Raw genomic sequence first — 22,270 nt, forward strand, 5'->3', positions numbered from 1 at the left:
CTTCTTCCTACCAAAGTGGACAACCTCACATCTTCCCACATTATACTCTATCTGCCAAATTTTTGCCCACTTGCTTAACCTAGCTATAACCCTTCGCAGGTTTTTTGTGGAATTTATTGCTCACGATAGTGGAGGGCTGATGGCAACCTCGCCAAGAACATTCCAGGCTCCCCAACCCAATTTAGTGCCAATCAGGCTCTTACCTGGTTGCCATTGGGGTCTCGGTCATGGTGAGAGCAGACATCCCACCCCTGAGAGCTACTGGGCAATCAGAGGCCAACAGCTCTCCAACGCCAGCAATGCCTACTGCCAGGACTGCAGTAGGCCCAAGCTGCAGGATCATTGCTGTAGCCTGGAGTGAAGATAAGCAAGGCTGGATCAGCAGGGCCAGTTTGCCAGATCCCAGCAAGGTGGGGAGGGACGTGAGATTTAAGGGCAGGCCCTTGCCTCCAGCAGGTTTCTCCATTAGATATGGGCTGCCCAAGTAAGAGGGTCCCCACCTGCCCACAGGCATACCCACAGGATTTACCTGGCAGGTTGCCCACAGGCATGGCCCCTTCCCGTTGCCTGTTGAATACCAGTGACGGTGGGGTGAGGCCACTTAAGGGCCTCAATTGGCTTCTGGATGGGAGAGCCATTCTTGACCCTTCCCACTCTGGACTTAATCAGAAGGGGGAGTCAGGAAGGTGGCGGGATCTCCATCCCATGGCTTCTCGCCCTCCTGCCTCCCAGCCCACCTGCACGGGGAAAATTAATTTCCGCCCTTCATGCGCTCCTGACCACTTGCTTCCTTACCTATCTTTGTATCATCAGGAAATTTGGATACAATGAACTCAGTTGCTTCATCCAAGTCATTAATATCAATTGTAAATAATTGAGACCCCCAGCATTGATCCCAGTGGGACACCACTAGTTACATTTTGCAAACCTGTAAATGACCTATTTATCTTGACTCTCTTTTCCTGTTAGTTAGCCTTTCCTCTATCCATGCTAATATATTATCCTCAACATCATGAGCCCTTACCATGTGTGGTAGTTTTTTTACGTGGCATCTTTTCGAGTGCCTTTTGTAAACCCAGATACACCACATCTACTGGTTCCCCTTTAGGTTATTAATGCCCAATTGGAGGATTGTGCATTGTCCACTAATGCCACTGGAAGCAATGATCTAAAGTTATCTCTCAAATGTTTGAAACTTTTCTCAATATTGCCATTTAACTGGCCTTCATTGACGTCTGTACGTAGTCCATTGGTACATAATAGAATACAGCCCATTGCTTGCTGTTACCACAAAGTAAAAAGCCAAGGTAATTCAAATTACCAAATGTGACAAATATATTATTTAATGGCAAACACAATAATTGCCCTCCATTCATTCCTCACTCAAGTGTCAACCGTGTCTTATAATAAGTTTTCCTAAACCTATGAGTCCTACAAGGTACTTTCCTAGGGCGCTTCATTTTCACAGCAATAATCTCACCAAGAACACACACACAAATAATTTCCAATTTCTGACCCAGGGAAATGGTTTGGGTTTGTAGGTGGAAGTCCTGCTCTCACATTTATTTTGCAATTAATCTGGCCTGGAGGAAAATCTTCATCTCAGTTCCACGTGTTTCATTGATTAGATCTCAGTAATGTCATATACTGTTTCTATTAAGAGCATTCTGTTGCTGAACTAGGCCTAGCATTATGTGTTCTTAACTGAGCTGACACCTACATCTAAATCTTATTAAAGAAAGATAAAAGGAGAACTCATGTAGAATTACACTTGTCTTCCAATTTCCACTGTTCTGTTGTTTTATATTTTCAAACAGTTTGATAGTCAGCAGAGCAAATGACATTAGAACAATGTTGTGACTTAGATTTATGATTCCAGTCAGTTTAACTTTGGTGGTGGGGAAACTTCTAGAAACAATTATTCGGGATAGAATTAATAGCCACATGGAAAAATATGGATTGATTTGGAAGAGTCAGCATGGATTTGTTAAAGGAAAATCATGTCTAACTAGCTTGCTGGAGTTTTTTGAAGAGGTGACAGAGATGGTTGATGAGGGCAAGTCCTTTGATGTGGTGTATATGGACTTCCAAAAGGCTTTCAATACAGTGCCACACAAAAGATTTGTGAGGAAAGGTATAGGTCATGGAATAAAAGGGACAGTGGCGACGTGGATACAAAATTGGCTGAGGGATAGGAAACGGAGAGTAATGGTTAATGGGTATTTTTCGAGCTGGAAGAAGGTTTATAATGGAATTCCCCAGGGGTCGGTATCGGGACCCTTGCTTTCCTGATATATATATAAATGATCTAGATCTTGGTATGCAGGGGACAATTTCAGAGTTTGTGGATGACACAAAACTTGGGAGAATTGTAAACTGTGAGGAGGACAGTGTAGGACCTCAAAAGGACATTGACACATTGGTGGAGTGGGCAGATAGGTGGCAGATTAAGTTCAATGCGGAGAAGTGTGAGGTGATACACTTTGGTATATAGAGCATGGAGAGACAGTATAAAATAAAGGATACTATTCTAAAGAGTGTGCAGGAGCAGAGAGATCTGGGTGTATACGTACATAAGTCATTAAAGGTGGCAGGACAACTAGAGAGAGCTGTTTGTAAAGCATACAGCATTATAGGCTTCATTAATAGGGGCATAGAGTACAAGAGTAGGGAGATTATGCTGAGCTTATATAAAACACTGATTAGACCTCAGCTGGAGTATCATGTGCAGTTCTGGGCGCCACACTATAGGGAAGATGTGAACGCACTAGAAAGAGAGCAGAAGAGGTTTATGAGAATGGCTCCAGGGATGATATACTTCAGTTATGAGGGAAGATTGGAGAAGTTGGGACTGTTTTGCTTGGACAGAAGGCTAAGAGGAGACTTGATAGAAGTTTTCAAAATCATGAGGCATCTGACAAAATAGATAGGGAGAAACTGTTCTCACTCATAAATGGATCGAGAACTAGAGGGCACAGTTTTAAAGTGTTTTGCAAAAAAAGCTAATGTGAGGTTAGAAAAAACTTTTTCACACAGCGAGTAGTTAGGGTTTGGAATGCACTGCCTGGAAGTGTGGCGGAGGCAGGTTTAATTGAGGCATTCAGGATGGCATTGGATGATTATTTAAATAGAAACAATGTGCAGGGTTACATAACAAAGGCAGGAAATTGGCACTAAGTTCAAATGCTCAGAGAGCCAGTGCAGACACGATGGGCTGAATGGCCTCCTTCTACACTGTAACAATTCTGTGATTCTGTGAAAAGAATGAACCGGATCACAAACTCTATGGAGTTTCCAGTGACTCTGGAACTGGCAAAACAAGGGTCTATGATGCTTTTGCTAATTTCAATCTGTTTCTCTTCTGTTCTTTAAAGTGACGATGCCTTCACTTAGCTCCAAATAGATCAATTTCAGTCTGATGTTGTTGCAATAGCAGAGCCTACTTGTCCAGTTACAATTCAAAGAGGAATTTGTAAATTATGTTCAATTAAAAGAATAGATCATTTCTCAGTTCTGTTCTATTTCGCTTCTGGCAAAATAGAACAAGGGCTGATCTGAGCTGCAATCCTTCAATAAACATTGGGAACTCCACTCCTAGATGGGTGCACAAATAGGCAATCAGGCTTCAGTGCCTTTACTCAGTCTTCGATCTGCATTCCTGTCTAGCAAGACTGAGGCTACATTTTTAAACCAACATGAATAACTCTCAGCAAATGAATGAGTCTTTATAACAGGTCAGGTCCAGAGGGAACCAAGACAAAGACAGTTTGTATAGAATTCCTGTTTCAATTAAGCTACTCTCCAGATACATGAATTAAGTGTTAGCCAATATCTTTTGTTCCCATTCATGGTGAGGTAGGAAAGTGAAGTCTGTGTACAATGACTTCTCCCTGACTACCTCAAACTAATATTTGAAAGTATAAGTTACAGGAAAAATTGCTTCAACTTTACAGTATATAACACTTTGATTTTGCAGCAATTTGATGGTGTTAATAACTGCTTCCATCACCCTGCTATAACATGGAACAGTGATGACATTTCAAACAGCTCATTAACTCCCTCATGACCTTGTGCGCTCGGCCATATTTTCATGGTGCACTCTTGCTGCAAGATTAAGGGGGTATTTGATAAATGTCTCCAGGGTTATGAAAGGTTATGATGAGGTAAAAATAGTAAGATTGTTTGTCAACACAACAACAAGAGGCCACTGATTTAAGATAATCACAAAAAAGTTTTAAGAGATTTTATGCACATAATGGGATTAAAATGTAGAATTCTCTGCCATCCAATATTGCTGAAGGAGAGTACACCAATTTTTCATGAGAAAAATATAGTTGTGTGAAAAGACAGTGTGTTAAAGATCTGAGGAGTGAGCAGGAGAGTGGGATTAGGCTTGGTGGTCCATGTAGAGGAAAAGACAAGTGTAAACTTGATGGGCAAAATGATCTGTTTTTGTGCTGTAGTTTTTGATTGGATGCCCTCTACCCTTTCTGTGTTGTTGGATTTGACTAATACAACATATCGCTCTAATATAGCAAAAGCAAAATACTGGATATCTGAAATAAAAACAAAAAAAAGCTGGAAAAATTCAGCAGATCAGGCAGCATCTGTGGAGAGAGAAACAGAGCTAATGTTTCAGCACGATGACCTGGAAAAAGCTGGAGATGCAGCAGGTGGGGAAAGAGCAAAAGGAAAGGCCTGTGATAGGGTGGAGAGCAGAAAAAAATTAAATGTCCAAAGGCATGATGTGGCATAGCAAAGGAGATGGTAGGAGATGCTACATTGATGTAGCACCATAGGTATGTCAATTCATCAAAAAACAAAAATAATTTGCATAGGGATACAGGGAGATCGGTAGCGGGGGTCGGTGCGGGGAATTCCAGAATTTGCATACGGAGCAGGAATTAGGGTAGAATTGAAAGAGGAGAATGACTATCAATTTGAAAAGATTTTAAGGGGTCTTTTGAATGTAGGAGAGGAGCAAAGAAGAGAATCAAAGTGTAAAACTCTGATAGCTGGAGCCTCTGGCACTGAGGGTAATGCAGAGGAAAGGGAAGAATGCATACAATGGTTCAGTGGATGAAGAAGGTTTCAGTGACAGTGAGGGTAAGATCAGGAGCAGGTGAATATAATCTACCTGCTTAAATTGTATAATTCTAGTTGGAAATGCTTCAGATTATTACTACAGATAGTTAATGTCAGTGTGATTTCTAAGGAATTGCAATCAAATAAGTATCCATTTGTAAATGATTCTTAATTATTAACATTTATTCCTTAATTTAATTTTTGGGAACCAATTTAATTTGCAGTGTGCCTAATTACTATACAATGCAGTTCACTATACAAGTGCAAGATTTTCTAATCAATAAATGCCATGTATATCAATATGTATACATTAATGCAAGAGTAAACAATAAGCATTTGTTTTTTTTCTTTATGTTCAAGGTCCTATGCAGGAGACAGTTAAAGATTTCTGGAGAATGATTTGGCAGGAGAATTCATCCAGTATCGTCATGGTAACTAATCTGGTGGAAGTGGGAAGGGTATGACATGTCTTCTAAATTCATTTTGTATCTATCAGTTTTATTTTAGCAAAGTTAAGACTTCGTAAATTGATTTGGGATAATGTTCAAGACTTGCTGATTGAAGCCATGTGTTATCCCATTGTTTCAGGGTTCCTAAGTTGCACTAATAAATACCTCATTGAATTTTATTGTATGCAATAAATTGTAAAATAAAATTCAAATAATGTCATGCTGCTCCCTTAGGACAGTAGTCTATTACTTCCACAATTTAGATAATGAAATGTAAGTGCTTTAAATTTTGTCATTCAGTCCTCTTGAGAAATAATCCAACAATAGCTAAGTAGCAAAGTGTAGCAACTTAATTGAACATAGTGAGGTAGGCGCCTAAAGTGTGAAAAAAACCAAAATTCTGATCACACTTGAAAATGTTTAATTTTAAGTGCAAGAAAATTAAACCTACTAAAGACCCAACATTGTGGGCAGGAAATGCATGCACATCTCTGGTCAGAAATGTGACAGTGCATATTGGTTAAAGAAATGAGATAGGTATTCAGGACCCATGCCTTAAACCACAAATGCAAATAAGGGACTGCATGCTACCAAAATGAAATGTTTTTGAAATTTACTTATCTGAATCTGAGCCAGGAGAAGAAGGAGTGCTCCAGCTGGCTTTACTTCTAATGCGCGTGGGCTAGCCCTCATCCCACTCCGCACTCCTCCTGGCTACCTATCCTCTGCCGCCGCCACCCCCCCCCCCCCCCCCTTCAACATCCCCTTATATCTCCCACCTCCACTCCTCCCCTCAGCTTCCTATCCTTCCTAAATCCCATTCCCCACTCCTGACCTCCTATCTCCTGATTCCAGGCTTCATTTACTTGAGGACTGCTGTGATACTAATAGTGGCTTGATCCTGGTTTCCATTAGTACCCATAATAGAGGATGCCTCAGGCTTCAGTATTCAGGCACAGGGAATAAAGTGGGGGCACCCAAATTTCTACCCCATTAGTCTCAGCAGAAACGCTGCATAGAAACATTATAGAAAAAAATTGCATTTCACCTTATCACATCTCTCAAATCCTCAAATTGTAATTAATGTTATATAGGCAAACACAGCAGCAATTTTGCACCAGCAAGGTCCTACAGATGCATTGCGTTGGGGTAAAATAGACCATTCAGGTCATAGAACTTGTATTCTGTTTTTGTGACTTATAGTCACACAGAAATGTCTTCAGATGGGGTAAAATGTTGTATGACTATTATCCACTCCCATTTGACTAAATCTGCCCCATACATTAGGTTTTGCATGTAATTCTATAGGATTAATTTATTGTCTATTCTGGCATAAAACTTTTTTCCCATCATTTCCTGTACCACGACACCTTTCCCCATCCATTTAGAAACAAATGTTGTCCTGTATCAAAATACCATAAGATTGGAAATGAACTGATGCAAACCCTTTCATCAGCTCATTGTGTTCAGTGAAAATGTCTTATTATTGTACTGAAACTATGTTTGATGTTCTCTCGTATTATGTGGCTTGTCTGCTTTTTCGACTTTGATATGGATCAGAGATAAGTTATATTATTTAAGATGTCAGGACACTCTAATCAAACAGTGAAACTATTATGTGGGAGAAAGCTCACATTTTGTTCTCTATTCTGTTTAATTATCTGGCATTGATTGTAATAGCAGCAGAAAAAGTTGAGTTCATCTGAAACATTAAAGTCAGTGGTCTGGTAACTCTGGCAGTGATGTATTGGATTCTCAGCAAGAAGCCAACTTGAAATAGAAACTTTTGAGTGGCATTTTACCATGACTACCTTCAATGGGAACGATTTAGCCATTCTGGTCAGACTACTAGATGGAACATTTCAAGGCTGATAAGGTAACAGAAGATCATAAGAAATGGGAGCTGAAGTAGACCATTTGGCCCTTCGACCCTGCTCTATCATTTAATAAGATCATGGCTGATTTTCTACATCAATTCCACTTTACCATGCTACCACATACCCCTAAATTACCTTAGCACCTGAAAATCTATCAATCTCAGGCTTGAATAGACTCAATAACAGAGCATCCACAGATCTCTGGGGTAGAAAATTCCTAAGATTCACAACCCTTTGAGTAAATAAATTTCTCCACATTTCAGTTCCAAATGGCTGACCCCTTATTCCGAGACCCCGTGTTCTAGACTCCCCAGCCAGCGGAAACGTTGTCAGGCCCCTTAGGAATTTTATATGCAACAATTAGATAATTTATCATTCTTTTAAATTCGAGGGGATTTAGGGCCAGTTTACTCAGTCAGTGCTCATAGGACAACCCCTCATCCCAGGATCGAATCTAGTAACCCTTCATTGCACTTCCGCTAGGGCAAGTATGTACTTCCTGCCTGTCGTGCTACTAGATGTTTGACCCTCACTTTGTCAAGCACTTAGAGCTGAGGCCTGAGGCCTACTTACTGGCTATAATGTTTCCAAAACGCAACAGTTTGAATGTGAGGTATTATCATTATTTAATCCTACATTCACACAATGCACAGAGCTCATTAAAGCCTTGATGTTCATACAAGTTAGAGAAAAACTCCAATATATGCTCGAGCATCTGGGCAACACTCCAGTTCTGACAGGTAATTCAAGCAAGGACTGCAACAAAACCAATGTTCACCCTTGCTAAGCTGCCCCCTCCTTCACATAAGGGAGATGTTCAAGATACAATCAGAAAATCAAGCCATTTTAAAAGAGGACATTTTTATTTTAAAAATTCAGGCACTACTTGGAAGGAAATGTTTGCTAGGACCGCATGACCCCCTGTATGGTCGTGATTTGTTCTATCTCGAGATGGTGAAAACTGACAAGCACTCTTTCTTTCCCGCAGAAGAGTACTTCCTGTTAACTGATTACAAATTGACTTTGGCACCACCAATTGGGAAGTCATTACCTCATGCAATGAACTTTACATGCTCTCTGCAATTTCCTGGTTTACATACAGTCAGCAAGGCACCATGCCAGGAGCATATAAAGTGCACAAGACTTCATATTCCAATACCGGCTCCAAGTTTTTGTGGTGTTACAAAATTGATAGAAATTTGCCTCCTGCAATGTATATAAGGAAGTATTCTTTGATGTTTTATGTCTAATGATGACATACCATGACCTTTCACAATGCAAAACAATATTCAGTAGTTAAATGGATTTATACTGTATGTGCCTTTGGTTTCCAAGTCATACACTTAATCACTATGTTGCATGTGTGTTACATGCCTACAATTATTTCTTATATAATTGCTTTTGGATAAATCAGTAGGCTTCTCTTAGTGAAAGAGATCAGGACAGTAAAAATTACAATTATGCATTTGACCTGTGTTTTACTGTTTCCAGCCTCAGACAGTGTCCTCTATCATGTCACCCAGCACAGTAAATTCTTCCTTATGATAACTTGCATTGCCTATCTTTTCTATAGTGTTTAAATTCTGATTGAATTCATAATTGATGTGATTAACTGGAGTTACGAACTCTAAAAGCATACTGTGAAGTCAGGTTTAATGCACTGCCTGCTCCTGAAAAGATTATTTTCTCTGCAGGGAGCATTAATTGATTTGAGCGGTTGTCTACTGATTGCATCAATAACTGGAGAACGGTGCAAAATTTAAATGTTTTCATTTTGGCGTCTGGCCTTTGAGGATAACTCCACCTTATAAGTGCAGATCATTTTGCCATATACCATTAACTTGCTTGATGATTATAGATTGTAACAACAGCCATTACTTAATACTATTCATTTATTTTGATTGAAGCAGGTCAGTACCAATCTGTGAAATTGTAGCCAGAATCCTTAATATGAATGTAACCTGTGGGGCAGTTTAAATGCTGGTCCTATGATGACATATATTCATATTCCCACACTGTGCTCATATCTGTTAGCCTGAGGTAAGAGGGCAGGGATGGCGTCTGCTTTCTAATCTAACATGCAGTTTTATGCAAACAATCCACAACAAATTGGGATTACTCAACATGTCACTAATGGATACTGTAGTTCCAGATTGCTGAACCCCATTATTTGATCTGACACTAAGGGCTGAATTTTACGCTGCTCAGGCGGGCACGCGCCTGACCCGATCGGGTGTGAAATCACGTGAGATGACATAAGGCGAGCGTCCCGACGTCATCCCGCGCTCACACGATATTTCAGTCGGCTGGCACGCGCAAAAGTCAGAAGTGTGCCCGCTGACAATAAAGAAGGCATTTAAGCCCATTAACAGCACAATTCCCTGTCATTTTACGTAGCCTGTCCAACCTTATGTTTGGCGGACGGGCGAATCAGCCAGGCAGCCTTTGCATTTTTCGTCAAACCTCATCCACGGGGGAGGAGGGGGTGAGTTTTCAATAATGAAATAAAATATAAATAAATTTCAGTTGTCAGTATTTTCATTAGCTAAATTTTCAGGTGGCTGATTGTGATGCATGGACACTTTTTTTTCAGCTTTTGAAACCTTTATTTTTGCTGTTTCGGGTCTTCAGCTTCCTGAGGCAGCCCTCTGCTTTCAGGGAGCTTTCTGTTAGCGTGCCCCATGCCCCCGTTGACATCATCGCCCTCCCTCTTCCCGCCCTCACCCCAGCAGCGCTGAGCTTTTCAGCGTGCGCTTCACGCTGGCTGCCCGTTAATTGCCCAGCCAGCATGAAATCGCGGTTGGGGGCCAATCGTGGTCGGCATTCCGTTTCCCGGCTGATCCTGGGCCCACCGATCGTGGCCGTCCGCGGAACTGAAAATTCAGGCCCAAATTTAATGTACATATATAACAAGGTTACTGTAATACAACTGAGACAGTCCAAAAAAGATGGGATCGAACTAGGCTGTCCAACCCCTCAGCACCACCCATCACCTGCTGCCCACTTCCCCACCCCGCCCAACCCCAAGCAAACCTGACATTTTGAATTTATTACAAGGGTTCTTTGTGATCCAAGATTGAATGAAGAGAAATAACTTTATTAAGGTTTTAAAAGAGCTTTATATGTGGCAGTAAACAGCAGTTCAAGCTTTTTAGTAGGCAGCACATTCCAAAGTATCTGATATACATTGTCCAGCAAAGTATATACTCAGAAAACTTCCCTCTCTATTTCATATAAATCTAGAGCCAGATGAACTCTTTGGAATTGGGTGAGATCAGATGGTCACTCTTGCCGACCTGTACATTCAAATATGTAACACTGATACTGAAACAACCTGGAGGTTTCAAAATAACTCCCCTTATTGGATAGATCTATCGAGAAACAATAATTATGTCTCACAAGTAAAGCAAGTGTTTTTCTGAAGTAATATTAAGACTGGGAAAATGACAGATTTTTGAGTGGAACAGTTTACATCCTGGCGATTTGACAAGCTATTGTTAATTGGGCAGTAATTGTAATTCCTTAGTTCAGGTAATCCCAACATCTTTGAAACACATGTTGGTCCAGACTCTGAGGGCCCACCTCACCTGCTTCCCACCCACCCCTGAGCACACCCCATAATATGAGGGATGGGTAGGCACCAAAAACCGCAGCTCGCCCTCCACATTCAAATAGGTAATCAAGGGTCAATCAGGCTTGTTACTGAGCCAATTAACCCTGATTATACGCTGTCCATGCCATAAAACGTTTGCCGTAGACTGATAGGCGGGAGTGGGCAGCTCAATTTTTCAACTACCTTCGTCAAAGGGTGGGAAGGAAGGGGGTTTCGTTCTTCAGGAGCTGCCCTTTGCAGATCAGGTGCAGCACCCACTAAGATCTAAACCTTCCCTCCTTTTCTTCCTAGCCTCCACCAACCTTAAATCCAAAACTCCTACCCCTCTCCCTGACCAGCTGAAACCCTCCCTGGCCAAGAACCTGTACTTATTGGCTTCAGGGAGCCGTGGGCCTTCTCCATCTTCCTCGTTGCAATCCCAGCAGCGGCCACTAACACTCTATTGGCGCCTCTGGGACTGATGGAGCTGCTGGGCAATTGGATTAGCCGGCAGTTCCAGGGGACGGGACTCCATCCTAGTGAGGGGCAGAATTCCCTTACTGGCCTTGTTAAGCCAGCCCACAGCGCATTATGGCTGCGGGGTGGGCCGGCACGGAGCGAGTTAGCTCCATGCCAACTTTACATCCGGCGGAAGGGTGGGGGAGAGCTATCTTCCCCCCATCCCCTGTAAAATCCTTCCCTAAGTGTACATTTAGTCAGGAGGCTATAGTGCTATCCTCCAGTCACATTCAGCAATTGAGAACCAATCATTTATGTTCTCTAAAAATCAAGCCATTAGCTACTTATGTCTGAATTTCAACTGCAATACATGCAAAAGAATAATGCCGTGACATAGTACAGAAATAGACCATCCAATTTAACATATCAATGTCAGTGTTTTTCTCCATATGAGCCATCCAGTCTAATCCACTCTTCTTATTTCCTATGCTGTCAATATTCCTCCCTTTCAAGCAACAAATTCCTTTTTAAAATATTCTATGGATTCTTCAACAGTGCTTTGTGACAAATAATTCCATATTCTAATCAGCCTCTATGTAAAGATGTTTTTCTCACTTCCCCTTTACTTATTTCAGTAATTCTGTTACTTGTGCCTTCTTGCTAAGCAGTGGATGGAATCCCTCACAGGTTACTTTATAATAAGCCTTCATAATCTTTGAGGCCTCTATCAGATCATCAATTTATCTCCTTACCTGGTGTGAGAAAAGGCCCTCCTGACCTCGCAAGTCTTCCTTCATTCCAGTTGCCCATCATCCACAGTAACATCCTAATGAATCTGTATTGCACTTTTTCCATTGCTTATATCTCTCCTCTTTCAGGGTCAGACATAGTGAAATAAAAACTGATAAAGAAATAACAAATAGAGTGGTCAAGTAGACAGATTGTTTAATTCCTGGTTTCTCCACAGCCTTAGTTTTGCTGGTGGGTTTGATACCCTGACAACCTCTGATGGCACTTTGGACAGTTTGTTTGAGCGCTTTATTAATCCCATGCCTACTTACATAATATTAAACCACATTCAGGATGAAAGCACCTTGCCAAAACAAACTTCAGCCATAGCAAATATATAGAATGTAATCTTGTTGGGGGAATGTGAACCCTTTACATTCCAAAGTCAGTATTACATTTTCATGCTTGCTGCATGTGCAGTCAACAACTCCGCAGCCCAAATATTCTGTACATTCCTTGGGGTAATCCTGGTTGGAAACAGATTGTCAACAGGCACTGGAGGAAAGCAAAAATCTCTAGCTTTGCATTGGAATGACAAAACGTATTCAAGTAGACCTGGCTGGCATTCTTCAATCATTTCAGTGAAGGCAGGTCAAAGTATTATCTCATGCGCAAGTTTTACTGTCATTAGGTAGCTTATTTTTGTGATTTGTGGAGGTTGGCCAAAAGAATGGATCCAACATACATAATTGGGATAATAATAGGATAATTAGAACATGACCCATGGTGACTCACACCAGTACATGAAACAGTCAATTTATTCAAACAACATCACTCGGCTGGGAAGAAGATGTGAATCAAGATGTGATGAGAAAGCAACAGGAGTATCAAAAATCAACGAACTCCAATGGTTTAAAGATCTGAGGTGATTTCATTGATTGCAAATACCAAAAAAGGATAATTCATTTTAACTTGACTCAGCACTGAAGTGTGTGCATATATTAATTAATCGTGGAATGGCAAGATCTGAGTTATCAGCCACATTTCCTCACATCAGGAGTTCTCAATCACACCACTTAGCAAATGGTTTGACACCAGTATAGGCAATCACTTGGGAACAGGCCATTTAAATGCCTTCTCTGTTGGAAATCCCACATGTCTCTGAGATTGGAACAAAAGAGAGCACAAGACAGGGTAAAAAGGTTGGGGAAATATAGTTAAAATACAAATTCAGAAGGCATTCGTGCTGTCCTCACTCAAATCATGGTGATGGGAACACAACCTCATAAAGGCAGTTCATTGACCTCAGGAATGTCACCAAAAATTATGGGCTAAAAATTGTTTTGCACCATTATTCAGGTGCAGGGTTTATGCTTCACAATCTGCCCATGGCGTCTACTGTTACTGAGAACGTTCAGGATAACTGTATATTCCTGACTTACGCCCTTTCTCAACTCCCAGTTCACCCTCATCCTGCTACCTGGCATGATGAGCAAGTTACAGATGGTATCACCATGAACCTTTTGATTTCAACCCCTCACCATAACCTTCCCCTTCTGATTTTACAAACACCTGAGAACTGCTGCCTGCCCAGCACCAGCAGCCCAGGAGGAAGAGAGAAAGCAATAGCCCAACAGTGAGGAAGAGGCCTGTCACTTGATCTGATTCATGCAGCCAGCAGCTCAGGTACTGGCATTATCTGTACATTATAGGCTAGTACAGAGTTGGAATCAACATGTGATGATTTACCGGCCACAAATGGGCTGCAGCCAAGCCTGGGTAATGGATGGTTCACGTGCCAGCTTACCAGGGGACAAGGTTGCAGACAAGTTGACAGAGGTATTGTGCAGAGATTGCCCTCTTCTGCAACCTCTGTTCCATTTCCTGTTGTGCTGCATATCCAGAGACACTGCAACTAGAGCCCCATACCTGTCACCTACTCTTCTGTCTTCCCTGTGAGAATGCAGCAACACTCCCAGGATTCAGTAACACCTCCAAAAACACCCCAGAGTACTTTCAGAGACTTTGCAATAACAGAAGTTCTTTAAAATTACTTACCTGCAAGTTGGTTACCTAGCCTGTTAAGTAACACTAATGCTGGGCCTCTTTGCAACTGAATGTTTGATGTTTAGTGAATGATGTGATCCTCACAATGGAACAGACCCTATCTCAGTGAAGACAGGGGTCGAACAAGACTTTGTCATCGCAGCAATGCAGACTCCCAAAACACCTGCTCTACTCAGAACTTGGTTGTGGCAAGGGACTTACAGAAGGACAATGGAAACTTTTTAGGGATGTCCTCAAAGCATCCTTGATGAATATTATTTATTTAACAGTGGCTGATACAACTGATCTGCAACCTAACTCCATATACCCACCTTTGACCCATAACCCTTAATACCTTCGGCTAACAAAATCTATCAATCAATGTCCAGAAGTGATTCTTAATTTCATTCTTGAAGAATCTTCTTTTAGGCTATGTCCACTAGTCCCAGGCTCCTCAACCAGAAGAAATAGTTTCTCTAGAACTACCATATCTGTTCCCCTTAATATCTTGAAGATTTGGATCAAATCACCCTTTAACCTTCAAAATTCCAGGAAATACAACCTTAGTTTGTGTAATCTCTCCTTGTGACTTAAGCCTTGGAGTCAAGGTATCATTCTGGTAAATCTATGCCACACTTCCTCCAAAGCCAATATATCCCTCCTAAGGTGTGATGCCTAGAACTGCTGCCAGTACTCTAGGTGTAATCTAACCAGGGTTTTATACTGTTGAAGCATAACTTCTATCCCCTTGCATTCCAGTCCCCTAGTTATAAAGGCCAACATTCTATTATTATTCCATTCCATTGGGCCGAATGGCCTACTCCTGCTCCTATTTCCTATGTTCCTATTAGCCTTTTTGATTATATTCTGTTCATGACATTTTACTGACCTATGCACATGGAACCCCAAATATCTTTGGACCTCCACTGTTTCTAGCTTGTCACAATTTAGAAAGTACTCTGGTCTATCATTTATAGGTCCAAAGTGAACAACCTCATTTTTGCTTACATTGAAATCCATAAGCCACATGCAGTTTTGCCCATTCATTGCAATTTTATGCTTCCATTTACACTGCTTACAATGCCGTCTATCTTTGTGTCATCAGAAAATTGGTGCTTCAAACTGAAACCCTCATATGGTTGGGAACATTGTTAATAGATGATTATTGATGCTATAAAGTCTGCAGAACAATTGCTGTTACAGGAATAAAAACAGAAAATGGTGGGAACATTCAACAGTCAGACAGCATCTGCAGAGAGAAATAGAGTTAATGTTTAAGGTCTTTAACCTTTCATCGGAACAAACTGTAATTGCTGTTACATCATTGATCGCCAGTGCAGCATCCAATTTCAACAAGTTACATTTTTAATACATTTGTTCAGGCCACATCTAATAAATGTCTAATAATGACTGCAAAAAATACATGGGAGGCAGTTTTCAACTATCAATCCTTCCTCTTGCCTAAAAAATAGCCAGGCAGCAGTCAAAAATCTGCAAGGCACTGGAGATGGGGTAGCTTGGCACCGCTGCAACCGCCCACAGGCTGCATGGTAAATTCCCAGGCAAGCCTGTAAATGGGTGAGCACCCACCCACTTGCCTGCCTGCCTGGCTGCCTGCCCATGCCCATTTGGTACCCAAAGGTTACCCTCAGCATTTAAATGAGGCCCAAACTGAAAATGGTTCAGGCCTCTCGATGCCAGCTTTAGATGCCAGCGCCGCCGATGCTTCGGTTGGACATCGCAGATCACCATTGTGCTGTGTTCACATTGGCACACGGAGATTGTTTTTGATCAGTGGAAACCCCCAGATGAATCATGCAAACAGGATGTCCGACAATTTTCCACCAAAGTTAGAACAAGGAATCGGAGAACCCCTGCCCCACCGATTAAATTCATGGTGATCCTATTTTCTTTATCAGAGTACGGTATGTGTAAAACATTAGGGGCCCAAAATTCCTCAGGATCTCCTCCATTTATGCAAATATGGTGTGGTGGGCACTAGCCCCAAGCTGAAAAACATATCCCAAATCAAAAGAAAGGAATCACCTGCATGAGCAGGGTTGGCCTCTGACACTCACAAGGCAACAGTAGTTTCCACCTTGAACAGGCAGTGGAATGTTGGAGCAGCACCAGGCTGCTCTGTCTACACAGATGAGACATAGTAAGGGCCTCAATAAATGTCTCCTTTTTTGATGTTTCTCTTCCCAATGGAGAAGAAAGGCCACTCCAGCAGCATGCGATCGATCTCCAGCAGAACGTATGCCACCTTTCAGCTGAGGCCAATGGAAGACCTAAAGGGACTTAGTCCCAAAATAGCCCCAAATTCACTCTGGCATGCCTCCTTGCCCAAGATCCACCCAAAGTCCCGATCATCGCTGGCAAATGACATGAATAGAATCCTTCAGAGCCAAATCTTGCTCATGAGGTGATCTAGTCCAAGGCTGATCAGACGTGTTGACCCTCGGTACAAAAGGAAGTCATTTATGAACCATGTGGGGTGCTAGAGGTACCAATGTGCATACTAAAAGCTGGAACAGGCAGATAACACTCAAGAATCAATGAAAAAAACTAAGCACATATGAAAGCAAGCACATACATTCTGGAGGAGCATTTGTATTCAGCCATCAGTAATTTGACAAGCAAAATTCTGAAGGAAGTAGTAATGCTTTATTTAAGTTACAATATACATTAAAATGTCTAAGTAATTTTAAGAGCAGAAAGGAGAATGCCCGTGTCCCTGAGGTTGGAAGGGGTAATGCAAATTACAAATTCTGCCTTACAAAGCAATATATAAAACCTAATCGACATTAGAATACAATGAAATAGAATCACAGGTCCCTCCAGACTGCTCTAACTCAAGGTGCGCATAAGATGTACACTGTTGACAAATAGTAAATAAATAATTATACAATTAAAATTGCATTGAAATATATACCAACTGTAGCATCAAATTTGCTTGTAGTGATAATAGTTTATATTTAACACATTTGTATGATATTCTCTTGCCTGTTTTTTTTTCCCCTGGGGGATAATAACTGATTAACCTTAAACTGATTTACTCCACCGTATCCTTACATCCACCTTTGGGGCAGAATTTAGCGCCTGTCAGGCAGGCCAATTAAGGCCCGCCCAGCGTGAAACGCGATCGGCAGCGCTCAGCGCTGTCTGTGCGGGCAGTGGGGAGTGCGAGCACAAAGTTCGCGCATGCACGCAAGTGTGCGCTTACAAATCTCCCCGAGGCACAGAGCTGTCTCAGGGAGATGAACATTTTTTTTTTAAAAATGAAGATTTTAAAATGTTGTAAAACATGTCCGCTCATGGCACATGAGCAGGGACATGTTATAAATGAAATGTAAAATCTTTTATTTTATTTTTATTTGCTGTTGGAAACCTCATCCCGTCCGTGGATGAGGTCTCCTAAAAAGTGCAAAGGCAGCTTGGCCTTTTCACCTGCCCGTCAACTGTAAGGTTGGACTGGCAGCAGAAAATGTCTTTTAAGTACCATTTTAATGACCTTACTAAGCCTTTTAATTGTCGGTGGGCGTGCTGCCAACTCTGGCGAGCGCCTGTGACCGAAATATCGCGCAACTGCGCGATGACATCGGACGAAACATGTGTTATTTTATGCTCGAGTGGGTCGAGCGCGCGCCCGCCAAAATAAAATTCTGCCCATTATGTCCTAGTCCCCAGTAAAATCATTACTTTCTCTCACCTGGCTGTTGCCCTGATGTGGCCCTTAACACTGCTTCATTAAGTCCAAAAGACGTAGACTTGAAAGGAAATGGCAGACAACTGGTTTAGCCATCCACTGCCAAACCTGACATCTTCGTAAACCCCTCTCCCCTGCCTTCCCCACCTTTACCTCCAATAAGAAGCGTGATAGCTCATGGACTTCTTTGTCACTAAGATCGAGACATTCCAATCAGCTGCCGCTGTCTTCCCTCGCTTCCATTAGCCCGACTAAACTACCTTTAACACTCCCCCTGCCCTAGTCCTGAACTTGCATCTTTCTCTAGTTTCTCTCCTATACCCTCACATACCCTCTCTGAGCTCATCTTGTCCATGAAACCCACTTCCTGTTCCCTCAATCCTAATCCCACCAAACTGCTTATCACCTAACTTCCCCTCCTGGACCCCATGTTAGCTGATATCGTAAACAGTTCTCTCTCTTTTAAATGTACCGTCATCACCCCTCTCCTCAAAAATCAACCCCTGACTCTGACATCCTTGCAAACTACTATCCCATTACCAACCTCCCTTTCCTCTCCAAAGGCTTTGAACATTATATTGAGTCCCACATCTGTTCCATCTTTCCCAGAAAGCCATGTTTAAATCCCTCTGGATAAACTCTCCCCCCTCATCCTTCTCAAGAAGCCAATAGTTTCTCTTCCTGCTTCTGCACCGTAACCTCTGGTGTCCCCAAAGGATATATCTTTAGCCCCCTCCTACAACTATATGTCGCCCCTCCGCGATATCATCTGAAGGCACACATGTACTCTGTTTGCACATATACACTGATGGCACCTAACTCTACCTCACCACCACCTCTAATACTAAATGGGCAGAAATTTCCTCCAATTAAATACTGGGAAGACAGACATTATTTTCAGTTCCCTCTTCAAACTCCATTCCCTAGCTACTGACTCCATCACTCCCTCAGACAACAGTCTGAGATTAAGCCAGTCTGCTCACAACATTTGATCCTGAAATGAGTTTCCAATCCCATATTTTTGCTGTCACTAAGAACACCTATTTCCACCTCTCTAACATTTCTTAACTTCACCAAGTCTCAAATCATCTGCTGCAGAAAGCCTCATTCATGCCTTTGTTACCTCTAGACTCGACTAGTCCAGTGCATTCCTGGCAGATCTCCCGCATTCTACCAATAAACTTGAAGTCATCTAAAACTCAGCTGCCCGCTTGTTAACCGGGAACGAGTCCCATTCTCCCATCACCCCTGTGCTCACTGACCTCCACTGGCTCCTAGTCCAGCAACATCTTGATTTTGAAATTGTCATCCTTGTTTTCAAATCCCTCCATGACCTGCCCCTCCCTCCCATTAAAGGTGCTGTATAAATATAAGCTGTTGTTCAAATAATCAGCAGAAGAATATCAAATGAATGCATTAAGCTGGGCTGTTTTCTTGCAAACATCAGGAACTTCACATTGGGACCATTCCTGGGTCCCAAGCACATGCTTTTTGGATGCGCCCCCGCTAGCTTAATTTTACAAGGGGCAGCCAATTAACAGGCCGCCTCTGCATTCGTTGTGCAATTAGGGTTGGTAGCCAGGTTCCAGAGGCAAGAGCTCAGGACAGTGTGGCTCACTGCAAGGGAGGCCATCAGCCCAACTGTGTGACCAGAGGAAGTGCTGCTGAGGCCCAAGCAGCGGGAGCATCAGGGAAGCACTGCAGCCACCATCAGCATCAGGGGTGCAGCTGAAACATCAGGAGGCTCATGGTGACCAGAGACATTCATCCCCATGAATTTCATACTCAGTGGCAGGGCTGTGGAGGAAGACAGCAACCTTGCTATTTTCTGCCAGGATCAATTAGATCTCAATCATATGTAAGACAGCCTCCACCCCCCGCTGTGTAGCCTCCTCCTCTTACTTGCTGGGCTGTGGACACAGTAGTAGGCCCGCACGATGCCAGCAAGATTGCCATCCACTCATGAAATGCCTGCTAAATATTTCATTAATGAACTATCTTCCTGCCACTGTGGGACTCATTTCCGTTGCTGGTGGGCTCCCACCTCCAGGAAAAGCAGGAAGAGGCGGGAGCATGTCAGGGATGCTTTTATTTCACAAATTTCATCCCCCCCCCCCCCCCCCCCACCACCTCCCCTCCACTCCATCCTACCCCGTGCAGCCTCAAAAGCTAATCTCCAGGAGGCTGGCATATATATATATATATATAGGGCCAGATTTTCATCTCACAGGAATGAATCGGGAGTCGGGCGAGAGGGGGCCATTTCCTGACATTGCGACCCTGCCTTCTGACCAGCAGTGCCTGCCCATTGCTATTGTCATAGTAGGTTGGTGGGGACAGGCCAGAGCCAGGGCTGCCACCTCCTGCAGCAGGCCCAAGGCGGAGACGGAGGCGGATGGATGCCAAGGTGGGCAGGTTAAAAGGTCCACCTCAGTTCACTGAGACATTGGTCCAGTTCTGGAGGTGATTGCGGAGCTCCCTAACCCTCACCCCCATACCCGCATATCCCTCATACCTCCATTCACCATATCCCCTCAACCCCCTCACCTCCATGCCTCCTCCACACCCCCTCACCCCCAATCCCAAATCCCCTCACCTCACCTCTTCCCCTATATCCCCTAACCCCAGGTCAGCTCGCAACAGGTTGGGAAAATCCAGCCCATTGCTTTGGTAGTCATCGGTGGTTTATTAGACAGCTGCCAGCTGTCAGTGTCTACTGTCCTACCCACTGTTAGCAAAGCAAAGCACCAGATAAAACTACTCCAGCTAGCTCCCATATTAAAAACAAATATGCGCAACGATATTGAGGTATTATTCTTCCCTCAATTTTCATCCATGCCTCGATGCAGCATTATTTCTTGAACATTCAAAGAGAATCAGTGCCACTGTTTTACGTGATTAAATCAAAATCAAATGAAGTTTCTGCAAATAAAAAGAATCTATACATCACCACTAGTTTATTAAAATTTGCAGATTCCATAGAAAACAGCAGGGACCTATCCAAGCTGACACATCTCCATCTAAACCATCTGCTCTCACTATGACTGTGTGTTATAGTACTTTCCAATTATAGTCCCTACTCTTCCATCTTTCCTTCGGGAACTTTTAATCTGTGTTCAGTGGCGTATGGGGGTTAGAGCAGCATATTTATTGTGCACTCAGAACACCTCTCACAGCTGCTGTCTTCTCTGATCAGGCAATACTCCTACGTCCCAGAGCAGCTCACCTCACTGTCATCAATGCTGCTTTCTAGTGACAGAAAACTATGTTTCCTGGCTCTTAGCTTCAGTGATCCTTCATTTCGCTTTCTCATTCTGCTCTGCTTGGCAGTGCACTTTTTTTTAAACTTTTGTTTCAATCTCCCTGCATTCCCTGAACATTCAATATAACCTTTTCGTGATTTAAGTTGGTAAGTGGATCAGCTGCCTCCGTTTATTGTTTTGTGTTGTGAATCTAGATCAATACCTGCTTCTATCTTGCATCTCTGGGGGGAAAAGAATTCCGTCTAAACATCTTGTCAATTAAATTCTTAGTTTCTTCCCAATTTTCTTTTCAATTTCATCTCGAGACAGTTTGAACTGAAATTAAGAAGGAACATTCACAATTTTAATATATGAAATGCCTATGGAATGACTTTTTTTTTAATCTTTGCAACGCTCCACTGCCTGTCCAAAACAGGATGGGTGTGGACTCAAAATGAAGCCACTGCTCGTCCCACCCATCTATCTCTGTTTAAACGCCCATTTCAATTATCAGGCAGACATGAATTCTGGCTGCCAGAGCTCCCATCAAAAGTAGGAGGGATGCAATTTGCACCACTCAGCTACCACCAGTATTCGTGGATGATAGCAACCATTCGAAATGATGCTTAAAGGGTCCTCATTTGCTGTTAGCTGTAGCTATGTATAGCTTCAAGTTGGAAGTTTCTGGTAGTTGCTTGTTTTTCCATCTTCACCAATTTGAAAACTTCAGTAGTTGTGTCCACAGGTTTTGAACTCATCACTTGCTGCTCTACAGCATTACTGTTCTCTGGTCCCAATCAAAAAATACACCTTCCCTTTCAGCTTCTGCTTGACAAGCAGCAATACCGTCTGATTTCCTGTCCCCAAAATTGTGACTTGGTGGTTCGCCGACTCCATGGACGGAATTTTACAGCCCCATTGCGTCGGGGGCAGGGCTGTAAAATGTGATGAGCCATTCAAAAGTCCATTGACTTTGGCGGGACTATAAAATCCCACCGGCATAAAATTCTATCCCATGTTTATGAAGAGCGATCTGAAAATTGACAGTTTCCCTGCTGAATCATCTACCTAGCTGTCACATT

At 42.5% G+C, this 22,270-nt stretch overlaps 1 protein-coding gene across 6 annotated transcripts in view; it reads left to right on the plus strand.

Moving 5' to 3' along the window:
• Positions 1-22,270, plus strand: part of ptprt (protein tyrosine phosphatase receptor type T) — a 1,450,199-nt gene that overhangs the window by 1,351,953 nt on the left and 75,976 nt on the right. For all 6 annotated transcript variants that reach the window (XM_078555116.1, XM_078555118.1, XM_078555117.1 and 3 more), the window contains one exon: positions 5,446-5,543. In XM_078555116.1, coding sequence (XP_078411242.1) covers positions 5,446-5,543 — 98 coding nt within the window. The remainder of the gene's footprint in view (positions 1-5,445; positions 5,544-22,270) is intronic.

Source organism: Cetorhinus maximus, chromosome 13 (genome assembly GCF_964194155.1).
Source record: "Cetorhinus maximus chromosome 13, sCetMax3.hap1.1, whole genome shotgun sequence".
In the NCBI taxonomy this organism is placed as follows: Eukaryota; Metazoa; Chordata; class Chondrichthyes; order Lamniformes; family Cetorhinidae; genus Cetorhinus; species Cetorhinus maximus.